Below are 24,319 nucleotides of genomic sequence, written 5' to 3'. Positions count from 1 at the left end.
AATAAATCCAAGTCATCACCCTACAGGTTGTAGCTGAAACCACGCGAATGGACAGGAAAATAGCTGACCATAACAGCCTTACAATGACATTATTTAAGGGGTGAATGAAATTAGGCTCTGTCCACTTAGAAGATCCATTGTCATTAAACATGAGCATATGAAGACCAGGATGCAAAATGGCAAAGTGTATCCCAAGCACTTGTATTGGGAAGGGATCCATCACATCTCATTTTTCCATTTGAAAGTCAAGAGAAAAAAATAGCCTGACCTAAGGGATTTCTAAGAATATTTAGCTGAATTACTACTCTTTTCTGCAGTATGGGCTTCCCAGGTGGCTGAGTGGCTAAAGAATCTGCCTGCAAAGCAGGAGATGCAGGTTCGATCCCTGGAGGAGGGCATGGAAACTCACTCCAGTATTCTTGCCTGGAGAATCCTCATGGACAGAGGAGCCTGCTGGGCTGCAGTCCATGGGGTTATATAGGTTAGTCTGCAGTATAGTCTCTGCCCTCGTAAAACAGTAAATCGGTTACTACACAGCCGTCAACTGCACACATCTCACTATTTATTGGGTTGGCCAAGAAGTTCATTCAGATTTTTCCATAACACTTGGTGGTAGTGACTCTGCAACAAGTTACCTCATACAGTCCTCGCAGCCACCATAAAAAAGGCAGACAAGGTTACTGCCATTTTACAGAAAAAGAAATCGGGACAGAGGACGTGGGCTATGTCTCCCCTACCCAAGGTCATCCAGCTACCAAAGATCTGAACGTGGAGAGTATGCCCACAAGTCTAGCCACTTTACACCACTGACGTGTTAATGCTCAAAATTCTGCAAGCCAGGCTTCAGCAATACGTGAACAGTGAACTTCCAGATGTTCAAGCTGGTTTTAGAAAAGGCAGAGGAACCAGAGATCAAATTGTCAACATCTGCTGGATCATCGAAAAAGCAAGAGAGTTCCAGAAAAACATTTATTTCTGCTTTATTGACTATGGCAAAGCCTTTGATTGTGTGGATCACAATAAACTGTGGAAAGTTCTGAAGGAGACGGGAATACCAGACCACCTGACCTGCCTCTTGAGAAACCTATATGCAGGTCAGGAAGCAACAGTTAGAACTGGACATGGAACAACAGACTGGTTCCAAATAGGAAAAGGAGTACATCAAGGCTGTATATTGTCACCCTGCTTATTTAACTTCTATGCAGAGTACATCCTGAGAAACACTGGGCTGGAAGAAGCACAAGCTGGAATCAAGATTGCTGGGAGAAATATCAATAACCTCAGATATGCAGATGGCACCACCCTTATGGCAGAAAGTGAAGAGGAACTCAAAAGCCTCTTGATGAAAGTGAAAGAGGAGAGTGAAAAAGTTGGCTTAAAGCTTAACAAAGCTTTAAGCCAAAACCCTCCCCCAGACGCTCTTTAGAAAACAAAGATCATGGCATCTGGTCCCATCACTTCATGGCAAATAGGTGGAGAAACAGTGGAAACAGTGTCAGACTTTACTTTGGGGGGCTCCAAAATCACTGCAGATGGTGACTGCAGTCATGAAATTAAAAGACGCTTACTCTGTGGAAGGAAAGTTATGACCAGCCTAGACAGCATATTAAAAAGCAGAGACATTACTTTGCCAACAAAGGTCTGTCTAGTCAAGGCTATGGTTTTTCCAGTAGTTATGTATGGATGTGAGAGTTGGACTGTAAAGAAAGCTGAACACTGAAGAATTGATGCTTTTGAACTGTGGTGTTGGAAAAGACTCTTGAGAGTCCCTTGGACTGCAAGGAGATCCAACCAGGAGATCAGTCCTGGGTGTTCACTGGAAGGACTGATGTTGAAGCTGAAACTCCAGTACTCTGGCCACCTGATGTGAAGAGTTGACTCATTTGAAAAGACCCCCATGTTGGGAAAGATTGAGGGCAGGAGGAGAAGGGGATGACAGAGGATGAGATGGTTGGATGGCATCACCGACTCAATGGACATGGGTTTGGGTAGACTCCAGCAGTTGGTGATGGACAGGGAGGCCTGATGTGCTGCAGTTCATGGGGTCGCAAAGAGTCGGCCACGACTGAGCGACTGAACTGAACTGAACCGACATGTTAAAACTGAGCGGTAAACTTTGCTATGTTAACTTCTTTCTCTTGCAGCTCATGCTGCCATCAGTTAAACTGGCAGCCTCAAGAGCAGTCTTCCTGGACTGTTTCATCAGAAGGAAGATTACAGGCTTCTCTATCCTCCTCTCATGGAACCAAAACCCTCCCCTAGACGCTCCGCACTGGTACTTGAGCCATTCGATCTGATTCACCATTAGTATTGCCACACTTCCTGAGAGGCCAGCCTTGGGTGACTGGATGATATGGACTGGCCAACCACGCCTCCCGACCCTCCAAGAGCAGCAGGAAAGCCACACGCGGGCTCGGTGTCCTTATCACAGATGGAGAGTGGGTGCCAACGGTCACAGCTACTTCCTGTCGGGCTAAGTGACTAACTGGAAGTGCTGAGTACCTGGGTCCACTGGGATCACGGGATCGTGCCATCCACTGAAAGGTGAAAAGAGGATTCCCCCATTCAAACTGACTGACTGAGAACAGTGTTCCTTCGGCGTGTCTGCCTCATCTTGCAGGAGGAGGCTGAAACGTGAACCCCCAGGGAGGCTCCTCTCCACCTCTACCAGGTTGGAGAAAACCCTGAAATGCACACAAAAGGCCTCTTTCCTGATCTGCTGACCCTATATCCATTACATGATTTAAGGCACAGACAAAAGCAAGTTAAGTTGGTCGTCTGGATAATCAAAAGGGCAGCAGTCACATTCAGTGACCTGGCAGAGAGCCTCAAGCATCTCTGGGAGCTGGCTTGTTTCTTATCTGAGGTTTCCTTGAACTGTTTTCCTAGAACTCTCAACTCTTTGGGGTCCCGAAGTCCCATCTGTCTTACAATTACTCTTCCATAAACAGTCCTCCTTCCTAAGGTCAGGAGAAAATGATGCCCCGGGCTAGGCATCAGGGTAAGCCAGGGGTCCGGCGCTGCTCTGCATCGGGAGGTGAAAAAAGAAGAGGAATACAGAGGCAAGGCTTCACCCCAAGTTCACGGCTCCTTGCTCTTTGACCGGGTGTGGTGGGAAGGCGGGGTGGGGGCGAACTTAAGTGTGTTCAAGTGCCAGCAAATTATATTGACACTGGTTAAACTCTGATGCTGTCCACAGAAAAAGGAGCCATCTCTCCCGGAACTAGACTGAATGCCGTTTTCATCGCTGGCCGTTGCCTTTGCATTATTTATACACGTACCTACACACACATACACACACACACACATACACACACACACACATACACACACGGAAAAACGCAAAGGGCCAGGAATACAGTCTTTCAGTGAAAGATTCCAGCAAAGTCTGAAGTGACTGCCGCCAGCAGACTGTCTAGAACTGTAGAGGACGGGGTTCGCGTGGCAGCCAGCCCACTCCAGCCCGCGGGCTCAGGGAGGAAAGGCAGTATTGCCTCTGTCTCGTGAACCCAGGACTCTTCCAGAAAAGAACTAGAAGACAGTTCGGCCTGGGCACAGGGACACCCAGGGCGATGGCGAGTGCCACAGACCTGAGAGGCACCTGGCGCCCGGTGGAACTGGGTCCGATGGGAAGATTAGCCCAGGATGTACCTTCTAACAACATCATGCTCTCTCCTCACAGACCACCCCCAAGAAGTATGATACAATTACTGCTATGAAAGAGGGAACTGTCTCACCACTCTTTCTCATGAAAAATGGTTCAGGAAAAAAAGATAAAATCAACAAAACCTGATGGAATTATTTAACAGGAATTCACACAATTACAAAAACCAGTCTGCCCCTCTTTTCAGGAAGAGAAATGGTTTGGTCATCAGAAACTCTGCTCGGCTTAGTCAGATCTGTGCCCGGAATTCTGTGAACTTGAGGTCTAGCTGCCAAGATTCAACAGAAACATCGATAGGAGGAAGTGTTTGCAAAGACACCAGAGTGAGGGGCTAACACAGCCAGGGTGCGACTCCAGGCACCACGCAGAGAAGAAAACCAACTTGGCTGACTTCCCCCTCAACCCTGGAACTTTAAAGAAAAAACAAAAGCTCTTACCTAGCTCTCCCCGGAGGTTGACAAGTTCTTGAGATAGGGTTTTGTTTTGTTTCAGTGCTTCCTCTCGCTGTGGAAAACACACATCAAGTTACTAATGTTTTCAAGAGGGTCCCTTTTCAGTAAAGCACACACACTCGTTATCACCAGGAAAACGAGACTCAGAATTGAGAAGCCAAGATATGAATCATTTAGGCTAAACAGTTTGTGTTGTTAAAAAAACACAGATGTCCCTTAGTTGTTAAGGAAATTCACATCGCAAAAAAGTCTGTATTTTCTCAGGTTCCACACTGAATGGCCCATTTAAAAAATATTGACTTTGAGCCACGCTTCATTGCCAATCCCAGAACCTTTCTGCTGATGCATACTGTACTTCAGACGTAATGCACTCTCCTCCTCCAAGGGCAATGAAGGCTTCATCAGTGAAAGATAAATATTTAATGTTCTAAACATATGTACTTCATGCACTTTGTCCTATATTTGCAAATACAAAACTTTCCTTAGGAGGAGGACAGTACTTTACTTCTAAAAGGAAGACACACAAGTCTGTTATAAACCTCTGGTCAAAATAATAACAACAATAACCCTTTAAAGACACAATGAAATTAATTTTACTCTGCTCAACATTATTTTCTAAGGATGATGCTATATACAATCGGCTCTCTAAGATGTTAGAGAAAAATGTCAAAGAAAACCAGGTTGCTCTTTCAGAATCCAAAAAAACAAAAAAAGCAATGATCAGTCTTGCAAAAGAGAACAATTTTCAAGTTACCAGCAACTCATAGCAAGCACACAGACACACATCCTTGTACGAATACGGCAATGAGATACAGTTTCTTAACAGGCAGACTCCCTCCCACCGGCGCGTTAAGGAAGGAGAAGGCAAAATTCACAGCTCTCTGGAAATGCCCCTGCTGGGACCGCCCAGGACCCAGCTCCGCCGCCTTGCCAAGGCTAGATGTCCGCGCTGCGGACCGAGATCACGGGACCGGCCTTTGCAGGGGAAGAGTTGCTTGTCATTCAGAGCATTTCCCCCTGCTAAGATCAGACAACCTCTGCCTGCCTCCCTGACATTCTTCCAGAAAACCGCTAGAAACAAATCCGAATTACCCTTGTTGCCGCACATGGAGGATACAGGCACATTTTGCTGCCGGAGCAGCCCATTTTCCAGCTTCTGTCTCCAACTCCCCCCACCCCCCAGCGCCGGCCGAGGAGCGCACAGGTGGCCACGCCACCCACCGGGCCGGTCCGTCTACATTCAAAGCTCCGCCAGGAGGAGCGCCATTGGTCCTTGCCCGGCCTTACTCACGTCCTGCAGGTTGGCGTGTGTGCTTCGGCCGCCTCTCCTCCCAGGAGCTGATGCTGCAGCTTCTGCCTTTGGCACCGGCAGCCCGCGATTACTTAAAGCCACAGCCCTTCATTTATGAGAAACCACGGCCAGACCTTAGGCTGATCGATTGCCACTTACTTAAATATCAGCTGGTCCAGTGGAAAGAAAAACCAAGCTCCTCTGCAGTGGATAATGGAGTTATTTTTAGATGTGTGCGCCTTTTTTATTCCTCTCTCTAATTGAGGTCATTAGATGGTTATTCTTGCTAATAGAAAAAGGAAATTTGTTCTTCAAAACCTTTGTGCTAAGTGAGTTATGAAAGAGAGGAATGGCGTGTGTTGTGACTTAGAATTTAACGTGACATTGTAGAATGAATGCTTTTTCCCAGAAAAATTAGCTTGAATGCTTACAACATGGTCCACTGGCATTTTAAGAAGTGTGACCTGCTGATTTGAGAGTTGGCGATCAGATCTATTTTATGATTTTTTTTTTTTTTACTGTGTAGTTGTTTCTCACTAAAAAGGTAGGGAAGTTAACCACACACTAGCACTGTTGTGGACATTTAACGGTGACTGGAATTTAAGTACATTTTGGCCTTAATGGTATTCTAAGTGCTTGATTTTTAAAATGCAGTATTAGGTCGTTCTGAAAACACAATTCAATGAATCCAAGGTTTTCTAGTGAACAACAAAGGTCCATCTAGTCAAGGCTATGGTTTTTCCTGTGGTCATGTATGGATGTGAGAGTTGGACTGTGAAGAAAGCTGAGCACTGAAGAACTGATGCTTTTGAACTGTGGTGTTGGAGAAGACTCTTGAGAGTCCCTGGGACTGCAAGGAGATCCAACCAGTCCATCCTGAAGGAGATCAGCCCTGGGTGTTCTTTGGAAGGAATGATGCTAAAGCTGAAGCTCCAGTACTTTGGCCACCTCATGTGAAGAGTTGACTCCTTGGAAAAGACTCTGATGCTGGGAGGGATTCGGGGCAGGAGGAGAAGGAGACGACAGAGGACGAGATGGCTGGATGGCATCACCAACTCGATGGACATGAGTTTGAGTGAACTCCGGGAGTTGGTGATAGACAGGGAGGCCTGGCGTGCTGTGATTCATGGGGTCGCAAGGAGTCGGACACAACTGAGCGACTGAACTGAATGAGTTTCATGATGTAGAAATTATAGGTTGAGGGAAATCAAGATGGATAAAATGGGGAGATGAATAAAAATATCTATACTACAAAATTAAGTTGGTATAAAATTTCCAGGGATAATTTTGTGAAAATTTTCACATCCTATCACAAGTATCTACCAGGCAATCTTTTTGCTTATTAAAGGGGACCTGGGAGCAAGCAGTTTCAGTACAGTTGAAATCCGAGGTTGGTTGGATCCCTGATGTGGAACATGTGAGTACCGAGGACCAGCTGTACTACATCATTTTATATGAGGGACCTGGGTGTCCATGGATTCTGGCATCTGTTGTTGGGGGGTACACTGGGGGAGGACTGTCCAGGAACCAACCTCGCAGATACCAAGGGTTGACTGTACCCATATGGACATTCCCCCAACTCTACTGCACTCAACCTGCCTCAATGCCCAGAAGCTGGGATCTCCCTGGGGGTCCAGTGGTTTAAGACTTTGCCTTCCAATGTAGGGGGTACATGTTCAATCCCTGTTGGGAAGCTAAATCCCACATGCTTCGCAGCCAAAACACCAAAATATAAAACAGAAACAATATTGTAATACATTCAATAAAAACTTTAAAAAATGGTCCACATTAAGAAAACAATGCCCAGAAGTCATCGGTATCTTCCAACCTCTGGCAGTCCCAGTGATAATAACAGGACAATTCATGAAGTCATTTTGGACTCTTCTTTAATGGGCTGCACCAAAGTCAGTCTGTTCTTTCTTCCAAATGTGTCTTAAATCCCTTGCACTTTTTCTATTATTACTGCCTCCATTCTAATCCTCATCCTTGCCAATCCCATCCTAAACCATGGAAAGCCTTCCTCCACACTGTTTTGCAGAGGATTAGTAGATTTTCATCCCATATTCTTGGATCATATAAGTGTCCTTGCTCAATGAGAGCCCTCCATTGAGTGCATAAAGAATAAACTTCCAGAGGCAGCTCACTCTCTGAGACCGCCCATGTGTCTATCCAAATGTATTATTTTCCTAGTAAACACTTTAATTGTTTCACTAAAAAAAAAAAAAAGTCCACGAACCTCAAATCACCCAGCTCCTGTTTAGACGACCCACGCCGCTTCTAAGTTGGGCTTGCCATGCACGTCCCATCTCCAGAAGCTGGAATGCCTGGTCTTCTGTAATTGACCCATTTTATAAGCCTTCAGGGAATACTAACAGTCAATCATAGATACCACTGCCTTCGCCCACATGCCTAGACAGGACATTCATCCTTCTGAATTGGTTGGCAAGTTATTACTCAGTACCAATTAACGAAGTACCATTCCAGATGCTGGGGAAAATAAGGAAAAAAATTTAAGACATGGGAACAATGTCTGAAAGAAGCTTGGGGCTATGTAGAGTTAAAACATCCAGGCCCCATAATTCAAGGCAGATGACCTCATACGAGGGACCGTGGTACTGGATAATGGAAAAACAAAGGGCTTTTGATCCTACGAGAAACGCCAACCACAGTGCCCGTATCATGATAAGCATATGCTCAGTGTTCGTTTCTGTCTGACTCTCCTGGGAGTTTGCCCTTTAAGATATTTACCCTTTGTAGATGACAAAATGCATTTTGTCACTTAGATATTGATTGCCTGTTTCTTTTTGTTTAGCTGCTCATATATCAGTGTTTCTGTCTTAGACCTTTATGGTCCAGATAACAAGATTATTTAATTCTCTTTGTATTGTAATATGCAGAATTTCACACAATGTGGTGGGAGGGTGGAGAGGGAGTTGGGAATCAGGTTGGAAAAAAATGCTTTTATGCTCATGCATTACAGATATGAAGTGCTCCAAGGCGGGGGGAATGAACTCACCATAATTTAATTAGGAGTCCCTGGGACACAGGCACTTAGTCCCTGGCTGTCGTCCCATCAGTGAGCCTCGATTTGCTAGCTTGGGAGCAGTCAACAGCACAAGGGACTCTGCAGCAAAGAGCCCAGTCTGATGGCTCAGATGTAGGCTCTCTCTGACCTCCTCCGTCCCCACTACTACACAATGAATTGTGTCCACTTTTCTGGGTCTCAGACATTTTTACTTTTAGAGTGCTAGTGTCATTCAAAATTCATCTTTGTTTAGGTGCCACTTTGGGCTAGATTTCACTTTCAAAAATATCGGAGGCACACTGAATACTGTTCAGATGTTTGGGGGTGGGCGGCGGTGGGGGGGGGTGTACCTGGAAACTTTTATGGAGAAACTGGGATTACTGCCATCAACACTGTCCTTCACTTGGCCTGTATGCACAGAACATTTAACAGCTATACAAGGATAAACCAAGAATAAGAGCAAAAACTAGCAACAGTATCCTTTGAGAAACAGAAAGGGTGGTATTGGTTACCAGATTCATGAGATGAGCATTAGAACTTCTACTCTGTGATGAATGATTGTTGTAGTTGTTTAGTTGCTAAGTTGCATCTGACTCTGCGACCGCGTGGACTGGGGCCTACCAGGCTCCGTGTCCATGGGGTTTTCCAGGCAAGAATACTGGAGTGGGTTGCCATGCCGTCCTCCGGGGGAAATGATGATGATATCTAATGAATGATGTCTACTACCAAAGTGGTAAAGTCAGTCATTAAATAGACTTGCAACAAATGGATAAGTGATAGTTCTAGGATTCCAACCACTTTTACATATAATTTAATGCTCTGAAACTATTTAGAAAAACTTAGCAATGACAAGACAGATATGTATATACAGATCTCTATCTATCTATATATCAATCACTTCTATAATGGGTATAAGAGAACCAAAGGGTTAAGTAAAAATTCTGGGAAAAAAATGCTTAACTTCCCCCTTTGTTTCCCTTTCCTTCCCAACTATATTTTTAACAGTGCCCTCTACACATTAGGCAATCAGTAAATATTTGCTGATTGACTATAAAGAGCTAGAAAAGAGCAAAGAACATTTGTGTAAAGACTTTATAAGTTCACCTTACATCTGGGATGCCACCCTCTTTATTGCCCCATTTGTTCATTCAGATACACATGCCTGCCTGCTAAGCCCCTTCAGTTGTGTTCCACTCTGTGCGACCCTATGGACTGTAGCCTGCTAGGTTCCTCTGTCCATGGGATTCTCCAGGCAGAAATAGTGAAGTGGGTTGCTATTTCCTCCTCCAGGGGATCTTCCTGACCCAGGGATCAAACTTGTATCTCCTGCACTGGCAGGCGGGTTCTTTACCACTAGCACCACTGTGCCTACTATGCATGAGGCACTGCCATAGCAGGTGGGTGGTTTCCTAAGAAAGCAGGAAACACAGATTCTGCTCTCAGTGAGCTGCCTATCTTAAAAACAGCTGCAAAATGGTGATACAAACAGCCGACTCACTGGAAAAGACTCTGATGCTGGGAATGATTGAAGGTAAAGGAAGAGGGCGGCAGAGGCTGAGATGGTTGAATTGTATCACTGCATCAACGGACATGAACTTGGGTGAACTCCAGGAGATAGTGAGGGAGAGGGAGGCCTGGTGTGCTGTAATTCATGGGGTCACAAAGAGTCAAGACATGACTTTGCGACTGAACAACAACAACAACAAGTAGAGTGTGCCAGGGAAAATGTACGTGCTCCTAGAATCCAGAGAGTAGATAAAACAGAGCTATGGTGCTCTGTGATGACCTAGAGGGGTAGGATGAGGGGTGGGGTGGGGGGCAGGCTCAGGAGATAGGGCATATATGTATACATATGGCTGATTCACAGTGTGGAGCAGAACTAACACAACATTGTAAAGCAATTATAGTCCAATTAATTTGTTTTTAAATTAGAAAACAAATAACAACAACAAAAAAAAAACAGAGCTAGAAGGGCCAGGAAAGTCTTCATAAAAGAGTGTCTTTGGGCTGAATTTTAAGAAATTCAATGGACTCACAATATATGGGCATTCAGTTCAGTTCACTTCAGTCACGTCTGACTCTTTGCGAGCCCATGAATCACAGCACGCCAGGCCTCCCTGTCTATCACCATCTCCCAGAGTTCACTCACACTCAAGTCCATTGAGTCGATGATGCCATCCAGCCATCTCATCCTCGGTCGTCCCCTTCTCCTCCTGCCCCCAATCCCTCCCAGCATCAGAGTCTTTCCCAAGGAGTCAACTCTTCGCATGAGGTGGCCAAAGTACTGGAGTTTCAGCTTTAGCATCATTCCTTCCAAAGAAATCCCAGAGCTGATCTCCTTTAGAATGGACTGGTTGGATCTCCTTGCAGTCCCAGGGACTCTCAAGAGTCTTCTCCAACACCACAGTTCAAAAGCATCAATTCTTCGGTGCTCAGCCTTCTTCAGAGTCCAACACTCACATCCATACATGACCACTGGAAAAACCATAGCCTTGACTAGACGGACCTTTGTTGACAAAGTAATGTCTCTGCTTTCCAATACGCTGTCTAGGTTGGTCATAACTTTTCTTCCAAGGAGTAAGCATATTTTAATTTCATGGTTGCAGTCACCATCTGCAGTGATTTTGGAGCCCCCCAAAATAAAGTCTGACACTGTTTCCACTGTTTCTCCACCTATTTGCCATGAAGTGATGGGACCAGATGCCATGATCTTCATTTTCTGAATGTTGAGTTTAAGCCAACTTTTTCACTCTCCTCTTTCACTTTCATCAAGAGGCTTTTAGTTCCTCTTCACTTTCTGCCATAAGGGTGGTGTCATCTGCATATCTGAGGTGATTGATATTTCTCCCGGCAATCTGGATTCCAGCTTGTGCTTCTTCCAGCCCAGTGTTTCTCAGGATGTACTCTGCATAGAAGTTAAATAAGCAGGGTGACAATATACAGTCTTGACGTACTCCTTTTCCTATTTGGAACCAATCTGTTGTTCCAGGTCCAGTTCTAACTGTTGCTTCCTGACCTGCATATAGGTTTCTCAAGAGGCAGGTCAGGTGGTCTGGTATTCCCATCTCCTTCAGAACTTTCCACAGTTTACTGTGATCCACACAGTCAAAGGCTTTGGCATAGTCAAGAAAGCAGAAATAGATGTTTTTCTGGAACTCTCTTGTTTTTCGATGATCCAGCAGATGTTGACAATTTGATCTCTGGTTCCTCTGCCTTTTCTAAAACCAGCTTGAACATCTGGAAGTTCACTGTTCATGTATTGCTGAAGCCTGGCTATGGGCATTAGGAACTCAAAAAATTGGAGGTAAGATGAAATTCACAGACAGTACAGGGAGCCATGAAGCTCACTGAGTCTGCCCTACTGCGGATGAAAGCATCTCTCAGGGTGCTCGACCCAGTGAAATGTTTTCTCTGGTACTGGACCTAATCTTTCTGCAGCTGAGCAACTGACAGAATGTTTGGCTTGTGTTTAGGGGCCAAGTCATGTGGGAGGAAAGTATCTTCAAACGCTAGGACCACATGGAGTGCGGCAGGGGCATGCTGTGTGGGGCACAGAGGGACTGGGAGCACAGGTGAGGGAGACTGTCGTCCTCACAGGTGCTCCTGTGCCTTTGCTCACAGAGGGGCACAGAAAGCAGGACGGCCTCATTATTGAATTTGCATTTTTAACTTTGGCAATTTGTATAACAAATCTATGTAAAGTAAAATCCAAGTAGCAATGGGATGCTACTGCAAGAAAGATCTGAACACATAGGTATTAGGGAGAAGGGTGGTAACCCATTAAAGATATTAAACAAAGGATGAAAAGGGGCAGGAAGTTAGTAGAGGATTTGAACAAGGTGATGGACATGGCTTTCTCTCTCTAAAAAAAAAAAAAACAAAACACTACTTATTTGTTTGGCTGTGCTGGGTCTTAATTGAGGCGCACAGAATCTAGTTCTCTGACCATTTGCATCAGGTGCCCAAAGTATTGGAACTTCAGCTTCAGTGTACCAGTCCCCCTGCATCGGTAGCTCAGAGTCTTAGCCACAGGACCACCAGGGAAGTCCCCGTAGGGGATTTTGAGTTCATAGTGACCTAGTCTTTGGTTCAAGTCCTGGTCCTTCTCTTATCAGCTAACTGATGCTAGTCAAATTACTTAACAGTTCTATAGCTCAATTTTCTTACTTATAAACTCCAACTTGTGTTTTTGGAGATGATCTTAATAATAAGTGAGAATGTCTGGTTCTTAGTAAACACTCAACAAATGTTAAACCCTTCCTGTTTCTCCTTTACCTTCTTGATTATATAGCTGGAGCACACAGGCAGTGAGGGGAGGATTGAAATGGGCAGCTTCTGCCAAATTATAGAGAGAATTTTATATTCCCTGTTACATACTGGAGTCATTCAAAAGAAGTATGTGAGCCATGGAGGTAGTTTTAATTTCCTAGTAGCCACATTTTTTAAGTTTAAAAGTTAAACTAATTTGACAATATATTTTATTTAATGCAGTATATCCAAATTATCAATTCAACATACAGTCAATAGAAAAATTATTAATGAGATATTTAATATGGTCTTCAAAATCCAGGTATATTTTACACTGCCTGCATATCTCAATTCAGCCAGGCTACACTTCAAATCAAGCAAGACCAAATCAGTCAATCCTAAAAGAAATCACCCCTGAGTATTCATCGGAAGGACTGATGCTGAAGCTGAAGCTCCCATATTTTGGCCACCTGATGCAAAGAGCTGACCCTTTGGAAAAGACCCTGATTCTGGGAAAAGATTGAGGGCAAAACGAGAAGGGGCAGCAGAGGATGAGATGGTTAGATAGCATCACTGACTCAATGGACATGAATTTGAGCAAACACCAGGTGATAGCAGAGGACAGAGGGGCCTAGGGTGGTGCAGTCCATGGGGTTGCAAACAGTCGGACATGATTTAGCAACTGAACAACAATAACATGATTCAAAAGCTCAGTGGTGTCTTCAAGCTAGTGGCTACCATATCGGGCAGGTCAGCCATACAGTCAGTGGAGAGACACTGAAGGAGTGCTTTGGAAAAATCAATCTACTAGCATTGCTTGAGATGGATTACAGGGGAAAGAGTGCAAGCCTGCAGACTGGTTAACAAGTTACTATCATAATCTAGAAGGTAGTTTACCCAGGGTTTGAACAAGGTTGGCATCAGTAGAAATGGAAAAGAGGATGAAGGAAGGGGAGGAACACAGCGGGATGAGAACTAACTCATCAGACTTGATTGGATATAGTAAAGTCAATAATTGGCTTATCTCTACAAAGACAAATTGTTCCCTACATTTAATAATTATGTGCTTTCCAATTTAGTTTACTTGGTTATATAAACCAACTCTCAAATTCCTTTCTTACTTAATAAAGAAAAACAAAAGTACTGAAGATAAATGAGTTTTAACTCAAAATCATGTGGTACTGTTAAGTCAAGATTCTAACAACAGATTTCCATTAGATGAAATAGAATTTAACCTATACATTTTTAACTTTTTGTCTAATAGCATAAAATATTTAGCAGTAAAGTAAAAAGTGAATAAAACCAGAAATCAGAATTCATGCTCTCCCATCACTGGTTACAGTGTATACAAATTTTGAACAGTTTATTCAGTTCTTAGAACTGTTTCTTCTTCCACTAAGAGAAAACTATCATATGTCTTGATTATACCACAGAGGTTTTGTCAGCATGATAAGAAATTTGTGAAGTACTATAGTAGCTAAATGCCATGGGTATCACAGAAGGGAAACAATAGGATTTTTCTTCTTGTGTGTGCCTATTACTGACTTGCTAAGTTGCCTTGAGGAAGAATTTAGCTCTGTTCCCAAATCTTATAATAATGACTAAAATATCTCCTCTTTTGAGCTCACAGGAAGGCAACTGATAGAGAGACATACAGAATATAAGCCTAAACTGTTTTTTTAAAAGAGTATTTATGAAATACCTGAAAGCATTGTTTTAAATTTTTTAAAGGATACTTAGAAATGAAACACATAGATATGTTCTCAGTGTCTAATCATTCCATATTTACCACAAAGGCAATTTCCCATCTTAATTACTCACATTACGTTTTAGTGGGTCCAGATACATTATTCTACTTGTGTAACATTTTATTGTTTAAATCAGTGGCACAATGTTCCTGAAGGACAACTCTAATGGGATACATTTGTGCCAACAAATATTTAGACACACACACTAAAACCCAGAAAAATACTGTATGCTACTGTAATTTAAAACTAGATAAATGTCTACATCTCCATCTCAAAAAAAGGTGTGTATGTGTGTATATATATATATATATATATATATACACACACACAGAGTACAAGTAGAGAGATATATATCTATAAATATATATATGTATGTATATATCTATATATGTGTATGTGTGTGTATATATATATCTACATAGACTACACTGTGAGATCTTAGTTCCCCGACAAGGGATTGAACCCATGCCCCCTACATTGGAAGCAGTGTCTTAACCAAGGGACCACCATGGAAATCCCTCAAAAATATATATATATATTTGAACAAAGCTGTAAAATGTTCACTAAATACTGATCTAAACTGTCTACTAGCCTGGAAGCTTGTCAAAGGCACAGAACAGGTCTCAGTCACCTCTGTCTCCCCTGCCCCAGACAGGCAATCACATCAGAGTAGCCTAAGAAATGAGTGTCGGTTTGTTGGATTGAACTGAACTACAGAACAGGCAAACTGAACAGGTTTCCTCCTGAGATGTCATGTATCTTTGTCTTTGAAACAGTGATTTAAAAATACCTAGAGAGCTCAAGTTACATTCTCATCCCAGTATTTCCCCTTAAATAATTTACTTTCTGTTGCTATGCCAGTGGCATATGTTCATAGAAGCTTGGTTTTCTCAATGAATTTTAACTAGTTCCTGAACTGACATCCTTGTATCACGGGAAGAGTCAGTAAGCAAAGAAAATCTGTTTCATGTTTGTTGTACGACACAGTATCTTAGGAATGGATGAAAATTCTGAAGAATCCTTGGACCAACACTGAGAGTTATCTCAAAAATTTGACCCATAATCATTCTCATTTTTCAAACTGTTAACCTCACTGTGTGATATGGAAAGCTACACATAGTCCGATAAAATGTGAAGTGAAAAAAAAAGTTAATGCTGTGAAATAAAAGTCCTATTGTATGGCAAGACAAGAAAAGTTTAAACATAAAATGTTCTCGGTCCTTTGGCCTTCTCTCTTCCTCCACTGTGTATTGCGTATCTGCGTTATGCTTCAGCCAGACCTCCCCCATCAGCAGAAATACCTGCTCAGCCGTTATAAAGAGCACCGTTCTAGCGTCAGCAAGACAACTCCTCAAAGATAACATTCCCTGAGAGCCTGTGAGGGATCACATGATCTGCCACTTTATTCTTGCAGACCTGGATTGTGTAAACTGTCTCAAAAAACATGCACCCGACTTCCAAGGTGTGGAACAGTTCTCCAACCTTTCCGAGAAGCTCTTCCCAGGTTAAAATCCTCAGTTTGGCTCAAGAACAATTTTCTGTTTCTTTCTTAGATCTGCTGATGAATATTTTTATCGTCAGTGCTAATATAGTCTAGAGGTGTATAGTAGTTGAACAAGCAATTATATTTTCACTGTTGTGGGGCTAAGAAACTCCAGAGGAGAAAGAGAAGAGCTCAGAAATGTTTCAAGCCCAGATTTCTAGAAATCTAGACTCTACAGTGACTCTAGGTATCAGGTGAGTTGGCAAAAGCATAATTGGCTGCATACTAAGTTGCTTCAGTTGTGTCCAACTCTTTGCGACCCCGTGGACTATAGCCCACCAGGCTCCTCTGTCCATGGGATTCTCCAGGCAAGAATACTGGAGTGGGTTGCCATGCCCTTCTCCAGAGCATCTTCCTGACCCTGGAACTGAACCCTAGTCTCTTTATGTCTCCTGCAAATAGGCAGGTTCTTCACCAGCGCCACCTGGGAAGCCCCAATCTTACTGATCATTCACAAGATAGGAGCATGCGCATTGCACATCCTGTCCACCCTCCCCGCCCTCACCCCCACCTTAGTGAGAAGGCTGTGTAGAGGGTCTGTGTCCTTACCTGAGACAGCAGGTGCTGAGCCACAACTGTTAATGCCTCAAACTTGGTGTTGCCCAGGGAAAGAAGCTGCTTGAGCTGCAGGATAACTCCACTTTGCTTCGTACATTTGCTTTTATATTGAGCCAACTCAAGTGCTTTCTCAGAGGACAGCACATCTGGGGATGTCTGGGTCTGGATGCACAGACTTCGGGGACTCTTCTGTCTGCCCTTCTCAACTGCAAAAGGAACAGATACAGGTATGAAAACATGTGACCTTCATTTTCCTAAGCAACACCATCTGGGTTCCCTAAACACTAGAGCAGCCACACAAGAGCGCTTCAGTTATGTTTATAAAGAGAAGCATATGGATGAGAACGGGGATTAATCGGATATCTGCATGTCTGGAACTAGAACCACAGATGGCGGCTTTAGTTCTTACTTAAAAGGATGTATACCTGGCAGACAACGAGGGGTATAAGGCAGATGGATTGACCAATCCAGAAACATGAAAACTGTGTAAAAAATAATGCTGACTTCATGGTTTCTAATTTTCCAGGTCAAGTGGTACAGAAATCTGCTGTGACAAGTACCCTGACTGGAGGCTCTGATTCAGGCTGGCTGAACACACACACACACACACACACACACACACACACACACACACGACTGAACTGTTAATGCCTTTCCCTCTTCCTATACGTTTCCTATCAATTTCCTCTCCTTTCCCTGCTGATGGCCTGGTGCGTTCCCAAGATTTATACTGGACATATTACACTGTACATGAGTCATTTCCTAATCCCTGATAAATCACCACATATACAGTGAAAACCTACTCACATTTAACCCCTGATCTTTAAATTCACTGCCAAGAGTACTATACTTTAAAAAAAGAAATTTTTTTTTTTTTACTTTATTTTGAAATGTAGTTGATTTACGATGTGTGTTAGCTCTAGGTATACAGCAAAATGATTCATTGAGAGCTTTATACGCTTCATAAAATGCTTTTATTTACTTTAATTTTGGGCTACGTTGGGTCTTTGTTGCGCTGGCAGGCTTCTCACTGCGCTGGCTTCTTCTGTGGCTGAGCACTGGCATCAGAGCACAGACTCAGTAGCTGTGGCGCAGCGGCTTAGTTGCTGCGTGGCATGTGGGATCTTCCTGGACCAGGGATTGAACCTGTGTCTCCTTCACTGGCCAGGCGGATTCTTTACCACTCAGCCACCAGGGAAGCCCTGAGTATAATACTCTTGACTATACTATTCTGTTTTCTATCAAATACAAGCTCTGTTGTTTCTTTTTCCCCTTCAAGCAGCAATATGGTTTAAAAAAGAATTTTTTTTAAGACGCACAGATAATACTCCAAATCCATCTAAGATGCTAAGTGACTGCTCACTTTCTGTCACAGGGCCCTGGGAATCTCTCTATTTTATACAGAAAAACTGTTCCATCTTGGAACCATTCCAAATGTCTCAGCCACTTTAAACATTCCACAGAATTGGAAAAAAGAGGAAAGCAAGCTGCTTAACTTCTTAAAATGAGTAGTCTAAATAATCAGATGTAAATCTTAAAAAATAAACTCAAACACCAATACAGTATACTAACACATATATATGGAATTTAGAAAGATGGCAATGACGACCCTGTATGCAAGACAGCCAAAAAGACACAGATGTGTATAACGGACTTTTGGACTCAGAGGGAGAGGGAGAGGGTGGGATGATTTGGGAGAATGGCATTCTAACATGTATACTATCATGTAAGAATTGAATCGCCAGTCTATGTCTGACGCAGGATACAGCATGCTTGGGGCTGGTGCATGGGGATGACCCACAGAGATGTTATGGGGAGGGAGGTGGGAGGGGGGTTCATGTTTGGGAACACATGTAAGAATTAAAGATTTTAAAATTAAAAAAAAAGAAGAAGAAGAAAAAGAAACTGCAAACCAAAAAAAATAAATAAATAAATAAATAAACTAAACTAATAAGAAAGTAAAAAAAAAAATATTTCTTTATTCTCACAGGCATTCCCTACAGTGTCTACATTCTGTGGTGACAAACCTGAGACCATTTTATAGATGGTAACTACTTTCTCTAATTTTTTAGAAGGAAGAAAACAGTGATTTCTAGAAGGAAAATAAAGAAACCTCAGTATTCAAGTCCCCAAAACCAGTGGGAAAATACATTCAATATTCTTTAGGTTGAGCAAACAGGAAAAGGGCTCTCCTTTTCTATGGTAGCTTTCCATGGTTAAACAACTCATATTTGTATTAATACTTGATAATTCTCACTTCTAAAATGACTAAAGTATTGTGTTTTTAAAATACTTAGACTTCCCAGGTGGTCTAGTAGCTAAGACTCCAGGTTCCCAATACGGGGGACCCAGATTCCATCCCTGGGCAGAACCTTCAACTTACAAATCTAAGATTCCACAGGCTGCAACTAAGATCCAGTGCAGCCAGACAGTTGTTGTTGATAATCATTATTTCTGTATTTACTTATTTTGAAGATAAAACATTTCAAATATAAGAAAAGTACATATAAAATAAGCAATTTAGTCTATAATTGAGATGAAATATATGTTCAAATTTTGCTGTAGTTGTTTCAGATTTTTTCCCCCCACTCTTTTGTTTTTTCCTCTGTGGGAGAAGGCAAGGGTGGGATGATTCGAGAGAATAGCATTGAAACATGTATATTATCATAGGTGAAACAGATCGCCAGTCCAGGTTCGATGCATGAGACAGGGTGCTCAGGGCTGGTGTACTGGGAGGACGCTGAGGGATGGGATGGGGAGGGAGGTGGGAGGGGGGTTCAGGATGGGGAACACATGTACACCCGTGGCGGATTCAGGTCAATGTATGGCAAAAACCACTACAATATTGTAAAGTAATTAGCCTCCAATTAAAATAAATAAATAAATTTAAAAAACCAGTTAATAAATCTTCTCAGTGGCCCTCTATAGCAAAGCGAAGTTCAAGGATGTGAAGGGCCTAACCTGGGCGTAGGCAGCATCTATAGGGCAGACTCCAAGATAAGAACCTAGGCTTCTGTTCCCACCCATTCTGGAAAGTGGAGATGGACTGTGGATGTAATATTGTTGCATAACTAAATATAAACATTTATGCAGGAATCTTAACAAAATGTTACTTAATTCATCCAAGCCCATTATCTGCTAACTTCATTTCAATAAACCTATATACTGGTAAATACCTACCTTTTATATCCTGTTTTATACACTTTTATACAAACAAACAGAAGAGCAAAAAACTTCTTTTAATCCTGACCATCCAGAACTTCCACTGCAACCTATGTAGACACAGGTTCACTTTCCTGACTGATATCACAGCACACGTCTTCCCAGCACTTACTGAAATATGTATTCATTTATCATTTACTGCTCTGATGTTACCATTTCTTAAATCTTTAACATTTCATTCTGTTTCTAGGATTTCTATGCTAATCAATTTTATTATGTAATACAATATCAGTTCTTAAACCATTGTTATAATTATTTATAAAATCAACAAATGAAGCTTTTATATTAACGTTTTTGGAGAAAACATTCAGTTGCTTGCCTACTTAGTTTCTAGGGGGAATTTTAGTATTAACAAGTCCTGTGCTAATAAGTTATTTCTATGGAAAAATATGAAATATAAATTAATTTATTAAGCACTGTTTTTTATACTCAGGATGAAAATATAGGTACTCTTTTTGTAGCACCAAAATTTTTGTTCTTCAAATTATCCCTTATGCCAAAGTTGGGCAGCAGCTAAATATTAATGTTTATGTTTGGCTCCTTGAGAAACTAAACATTTTTAACTGGATTATCAAGACTTTCAATTTACAACTCTACAGAATTTACAGAAATTATTTTCTTAGTATCATTGTTTGGCTAAATTCCTTGTTATATGTATATACTTTTTTTATATTTACCTGTTTTTCTCATTGAATGGTTAATTCCATTTCTAACACTATTTCAAACACAGGGAGATTGACTTATCTTTTCTTGTTTCAAAGAGATTAACTTTAGTGTTTCTCAATGGACATAGATTTTGAAATAATATATTTACATTGTGTTAAGCATCTGTCAATATTTTGAAAAAGTGTTTAAAAAATAAGAGTTGAATTAAGCTTCTGAAGCCATTACAATATTTTTTGTATTTTACCTTACTAAATTTTGTTAAAGGCTTCAAATTCCCAAGACAACTTTTTTTTTTACCATCTGAAATCTAATTTGACATTTTTTTCCCGTATAACTGACATATAATATCACATTAGTTTCAGGTGTACAACATGGTTTACCATATATATCTCAATATATTTTTATATGTTGCAAAACAATCACCACAAAAAATCTAGTTAACATCTGTCACCATACATAAAATTTCTTTTCCTGTGATGAGAACTTTTAAGATATACTCTCTTGGAAACTTGTGAAAAAGCAATACAGTGTATTCAATTTTACTCTCCATTCTGTATATCTCCATGATGACATACTTATTTTATAACTCCAAGTTTCTACGTTTTGACCCCCTTTCCCCAGGCCTGACCAACACTTATTAATATTTTTTTCCCCACCCCCAGATCTGGCCATGCAACAGTGTAAGCCACTCCTGAGTTTGCTGCTGAATTCAGATGGCTTAGATCTACAAGTGAGTTGGTATCTATATATTTCCTTTATTATATTTCAGTTGCTTTAACTTTTGGTAACAAAATGGCATTTGTTGTGAAAAAGAATATACATATATATGTATATATAACTCAGTCACTTTGCTATACAGCAGAAATGAACACACACAATAATGGCATTTGTACTTATGAAAATCCTATTTGTCACATTTTGGAACTGCTGTGTCAAGGCATATCTGTTTTTTGAAATTTTAGAAAATTCTCTAGGACTTGATACTGTATTTGGAACACTGCTAAAATCACTATAAATGAACTTATGTAGTTTTTACTGAGGTACACCCTGGAAAAGATCCTGATGCTGGGAAAGATTGAGGGCAGGAGGAGACAGGAGTGACATAGGATGAGGTGGTTGGGTAGCATCACCGACTCAATGGACATGAGTTTGCACAAACTCCAAGAGACAGCGAAAGGCAGGGAAGCCTGGAAGCCTTAGCGACTGAACAACACCCCTGGAAAACATCAACTGTCCAAGTGTGATTGCATTCCAATCATGCAAGTCTCTGGTTCTCAGCTGCTTTCTCATCTGTGCTTTGCCTGGTTCCTGTTTACCTCCAGCTGCAGTTCAGGGTCAGGGTGCTACCTCCATCTAACCAGAGAACTGGGGCGGGGCGGGGGCAGGGGCGGGGGGCAGGTAAGCCACTGCCTCTGGAAAACTCAGGTTCTCCAGGTACCAGCTTCTTTTTCTCTCAGGCTTTCTTAGTGGCCATAGAACTGGAGTTTCAAAGTAGGAAACCTCGCATACCAACAACGGTTCCTAAAGGTCCAGCCATGAAAATCCCAAACACCACACCTAGAATTCAAACCCCACTCTGCCTCAGGAAGTGATAGAAATCACTGAAAATTATCATGGACATCATGATGCAGTTTTCAGTGCTACCAGGGAGAATCTCATTCAGACATTTAAAATGACTCTGATGATGTCTGCCTGCATAGTGTCATATCCCAGATGGAGGTTTAAGAATATAAAACCTGCTGATAAGGCTTCTCTAACACATCTTAGCACAAACTGATGGAGTCACAGCTAGTAGGGAAGAATATATTCTCTTATGAATCCTACATGGGGTTAAAATGACACCTAATAAGCGGTCTTAATGCAAACTTGCTTGCAGAGAAAAGATTAAAAAAAAAAAACAAAACAAAAACAGCCCCAATGTCCATAAGGAGTGAAGTGAAGTAAAAGTCACTCAGCTGTGTCTGACTCTTTGTGACCCCATGCACTATATAGTCCATGGATTTCACCAGGCCAAAATACTGGAGTGGGTGGCCGCTGCCTTCTCCAGGGGATCTTCCCTACCCAGGGATTGAACTTTGGCCTCCCACAATGCAGACGGATTCTTTACCAGCTGAGCCACCAAGGAAGCTCAAATAAAGCAGAATCTGCCGTGCTTTGCTGTGCTTAGTTGCTCAGCCGTGTCCGACTCTTTGCAACCCCATGGACTGTAGACCATCAGGTGCCTCTGTCCTTGGGACTCTCCAGGTAAGAATTCTGGAGTTGGTAGCCATGTCCTCCTCCCAGGGATCTTCCCAACGCAGAGATCAAACCCAGGTCTCCTACATTGCAGGGGGACTCTTTACCATCTCAGCCACTAGGGAAGCCTGTCCATAAGTAGAGGTGTGCTTAAATAAATGTTTGGTACAGTTATACAATGGAACACCACAGCTGTAACACACAAATAGAAAGTTCTCTGTGTTAAATGAAAAAAATATGCTCAAGAGCAATGTAGATGATGTGTCTCATTGTATCAAGAGGTATGTACTTTTTTGCTTATAAATTCATAACAAAGCTTTCATATAATATATATAAAAGTACTAATGATGTTTACCTTTTCAGAGAAGACAATAGGAACCAGATCGATATAAAGGTGGCAACCCACTCCAGTACTCTTGCCTGGCAAATCCCATGGATGGAGGAGCCTGGTAGGCTGCAGTCCATGGGGTCGCTAGGAGTCGGACACGACTGAGTGACTTCACTTTCACTTTCCTGCATTGGAGAAGGAAATGGCAACCCACTCTAGTATTCTTGCCTGGAGAATCCCAAGGACAGGAGCCTGGTGGGCTGCCGTCTCTGGGGTCACACAGAGTCGGACACGACTGAAGCGACTTAACAGCAGCAGCAGTGCATTTTTAAATGCTTTTAAATCACAAGCTAAATACATTGCGAGCTTCCCTAATGGCACAGTGGTAAAGAATCTGCCAAAGAATGTTCAAACTACCACATGATTGCACTCATCTCACACACCAGCAATGTAATGCTCAAAATTCTCCAAGCCAGACTTCAATAGTATATGAACTGTGAACTTCCAGATGTTCAAACTGGATTTAAAAAAGGAAGAGGAACCAGAGATCAAATTGCCATCTGCTGGATCATCGAAAAAGCAAGAGAGTTCCAGAAAAACATCTACTTCTGCTTTATTGATTATGCCAAAGCCTTTGACTGTGTCAATCACAACAAACTGTGGAAAATTCTTCATGAGATGGGAATACCAGACCACCTGACCTGCCTCCTGAGAAATCTGTATGCAGGTCAAGAAGCAACAGTTAGAAGCGGACATGGAACAACAGACTGCTTCCAAATTGGGAAAGGGGTACATCAAGGCTGTATATTGTCACCCTGCTTATTTAACTTATATGCAGAGTATATCATGTGAAATTCCGGGTTGGATGAAGCACAAGCTGGAATCAAGATTGCTGGGAGAAATATCAGTAACCTCAGATACACAGATGACACCACTCTTATGGTAGAAAGTGAAGAGGAACTAAAGAGCCTCTTGATGAAAGTGAAAAAAGAGAGTGAAAAAATTGGGTTGAAATTCAACATTCCAAAAACTAAGATCATGGCATCCGGTCCCATCACTTCATAGCAAATAGATGGGGAAACAACGGAAACAGTGAAAGACTTTATTTTTCTGGGTTCCAAAATCACTGCAGATGGTGACTGCAGCCATGAAATCAAAAGACCCTTTTCTCCTTGAAAGGAAAGCTATGACCAACCTAGACTGTATATTAAGTAGAGACATTACTTTGCCTACAAATGTCCATCTAGTCAAAGCTATGGTTTTTCCAGTAGTGGATGTATGGATATGAGAGTTGGACTATAAAGAAAGCTGAGCACCAAAGAATTGATGCTTTTGAACT

At 42.1% G+C, this 24,319-nt stretch overlaps 1 protein-coding gene across 38 annotated transcripts in view; it reads right to left on the bottom strand.

The window, feature by feature from the left end:
* MTUS1 (microtubule associated scaffold protein 1) overlaps positions 1-24,319 on the bottom strand; it is a 229,787-nt gene that overhangs the window by 31,626 nt on the left and 173,842 nt on the right. For 37 of the 38 annotated variants that reach the window (XM_060407020.1, XM_060407042.1, XM_060407030.1 and 34 more), the window contains 2 exons: positions 16,521-16,735; positions 4,102-4,168 (listed from right to left, as the gene is read on the bottom strand). In XM_060407020.1, the coding sequence (XP_060263003.1) occupies positions 4,102-4,168; positions 16,521-16,735 (282 nt within the window). Of the gene's footprint in view, positions 1-4,101; positions 4,169-5,208; positions 5,472-16,520; positions 16,736-24,319 lie in introns of those variants that run through there. The other variant, XM_042241362.2, reaches the window with a different exon arrangement.

This window comes from Ovis aries, chromosome 26 (assembly GCF_016772045.2).
Source record: "Ovis aries strain OAR_USU_Benz2616 breed Rambouillet chromosome 26, ARS-UI_Ramb_v3.0, whole genome shotgun sequence".
Taxonomy (NCBI): Eukaryota; Metazoa; Chordata; class Mammalia; order Artiodactyla; family Bovidae; genus Ovis; species Ovis aries.
The sequence above is the reverse complement of the archived record's forward strand: the minus strand, read 5'-3'. Positions and strand labels throughout refer to the sequence as shown.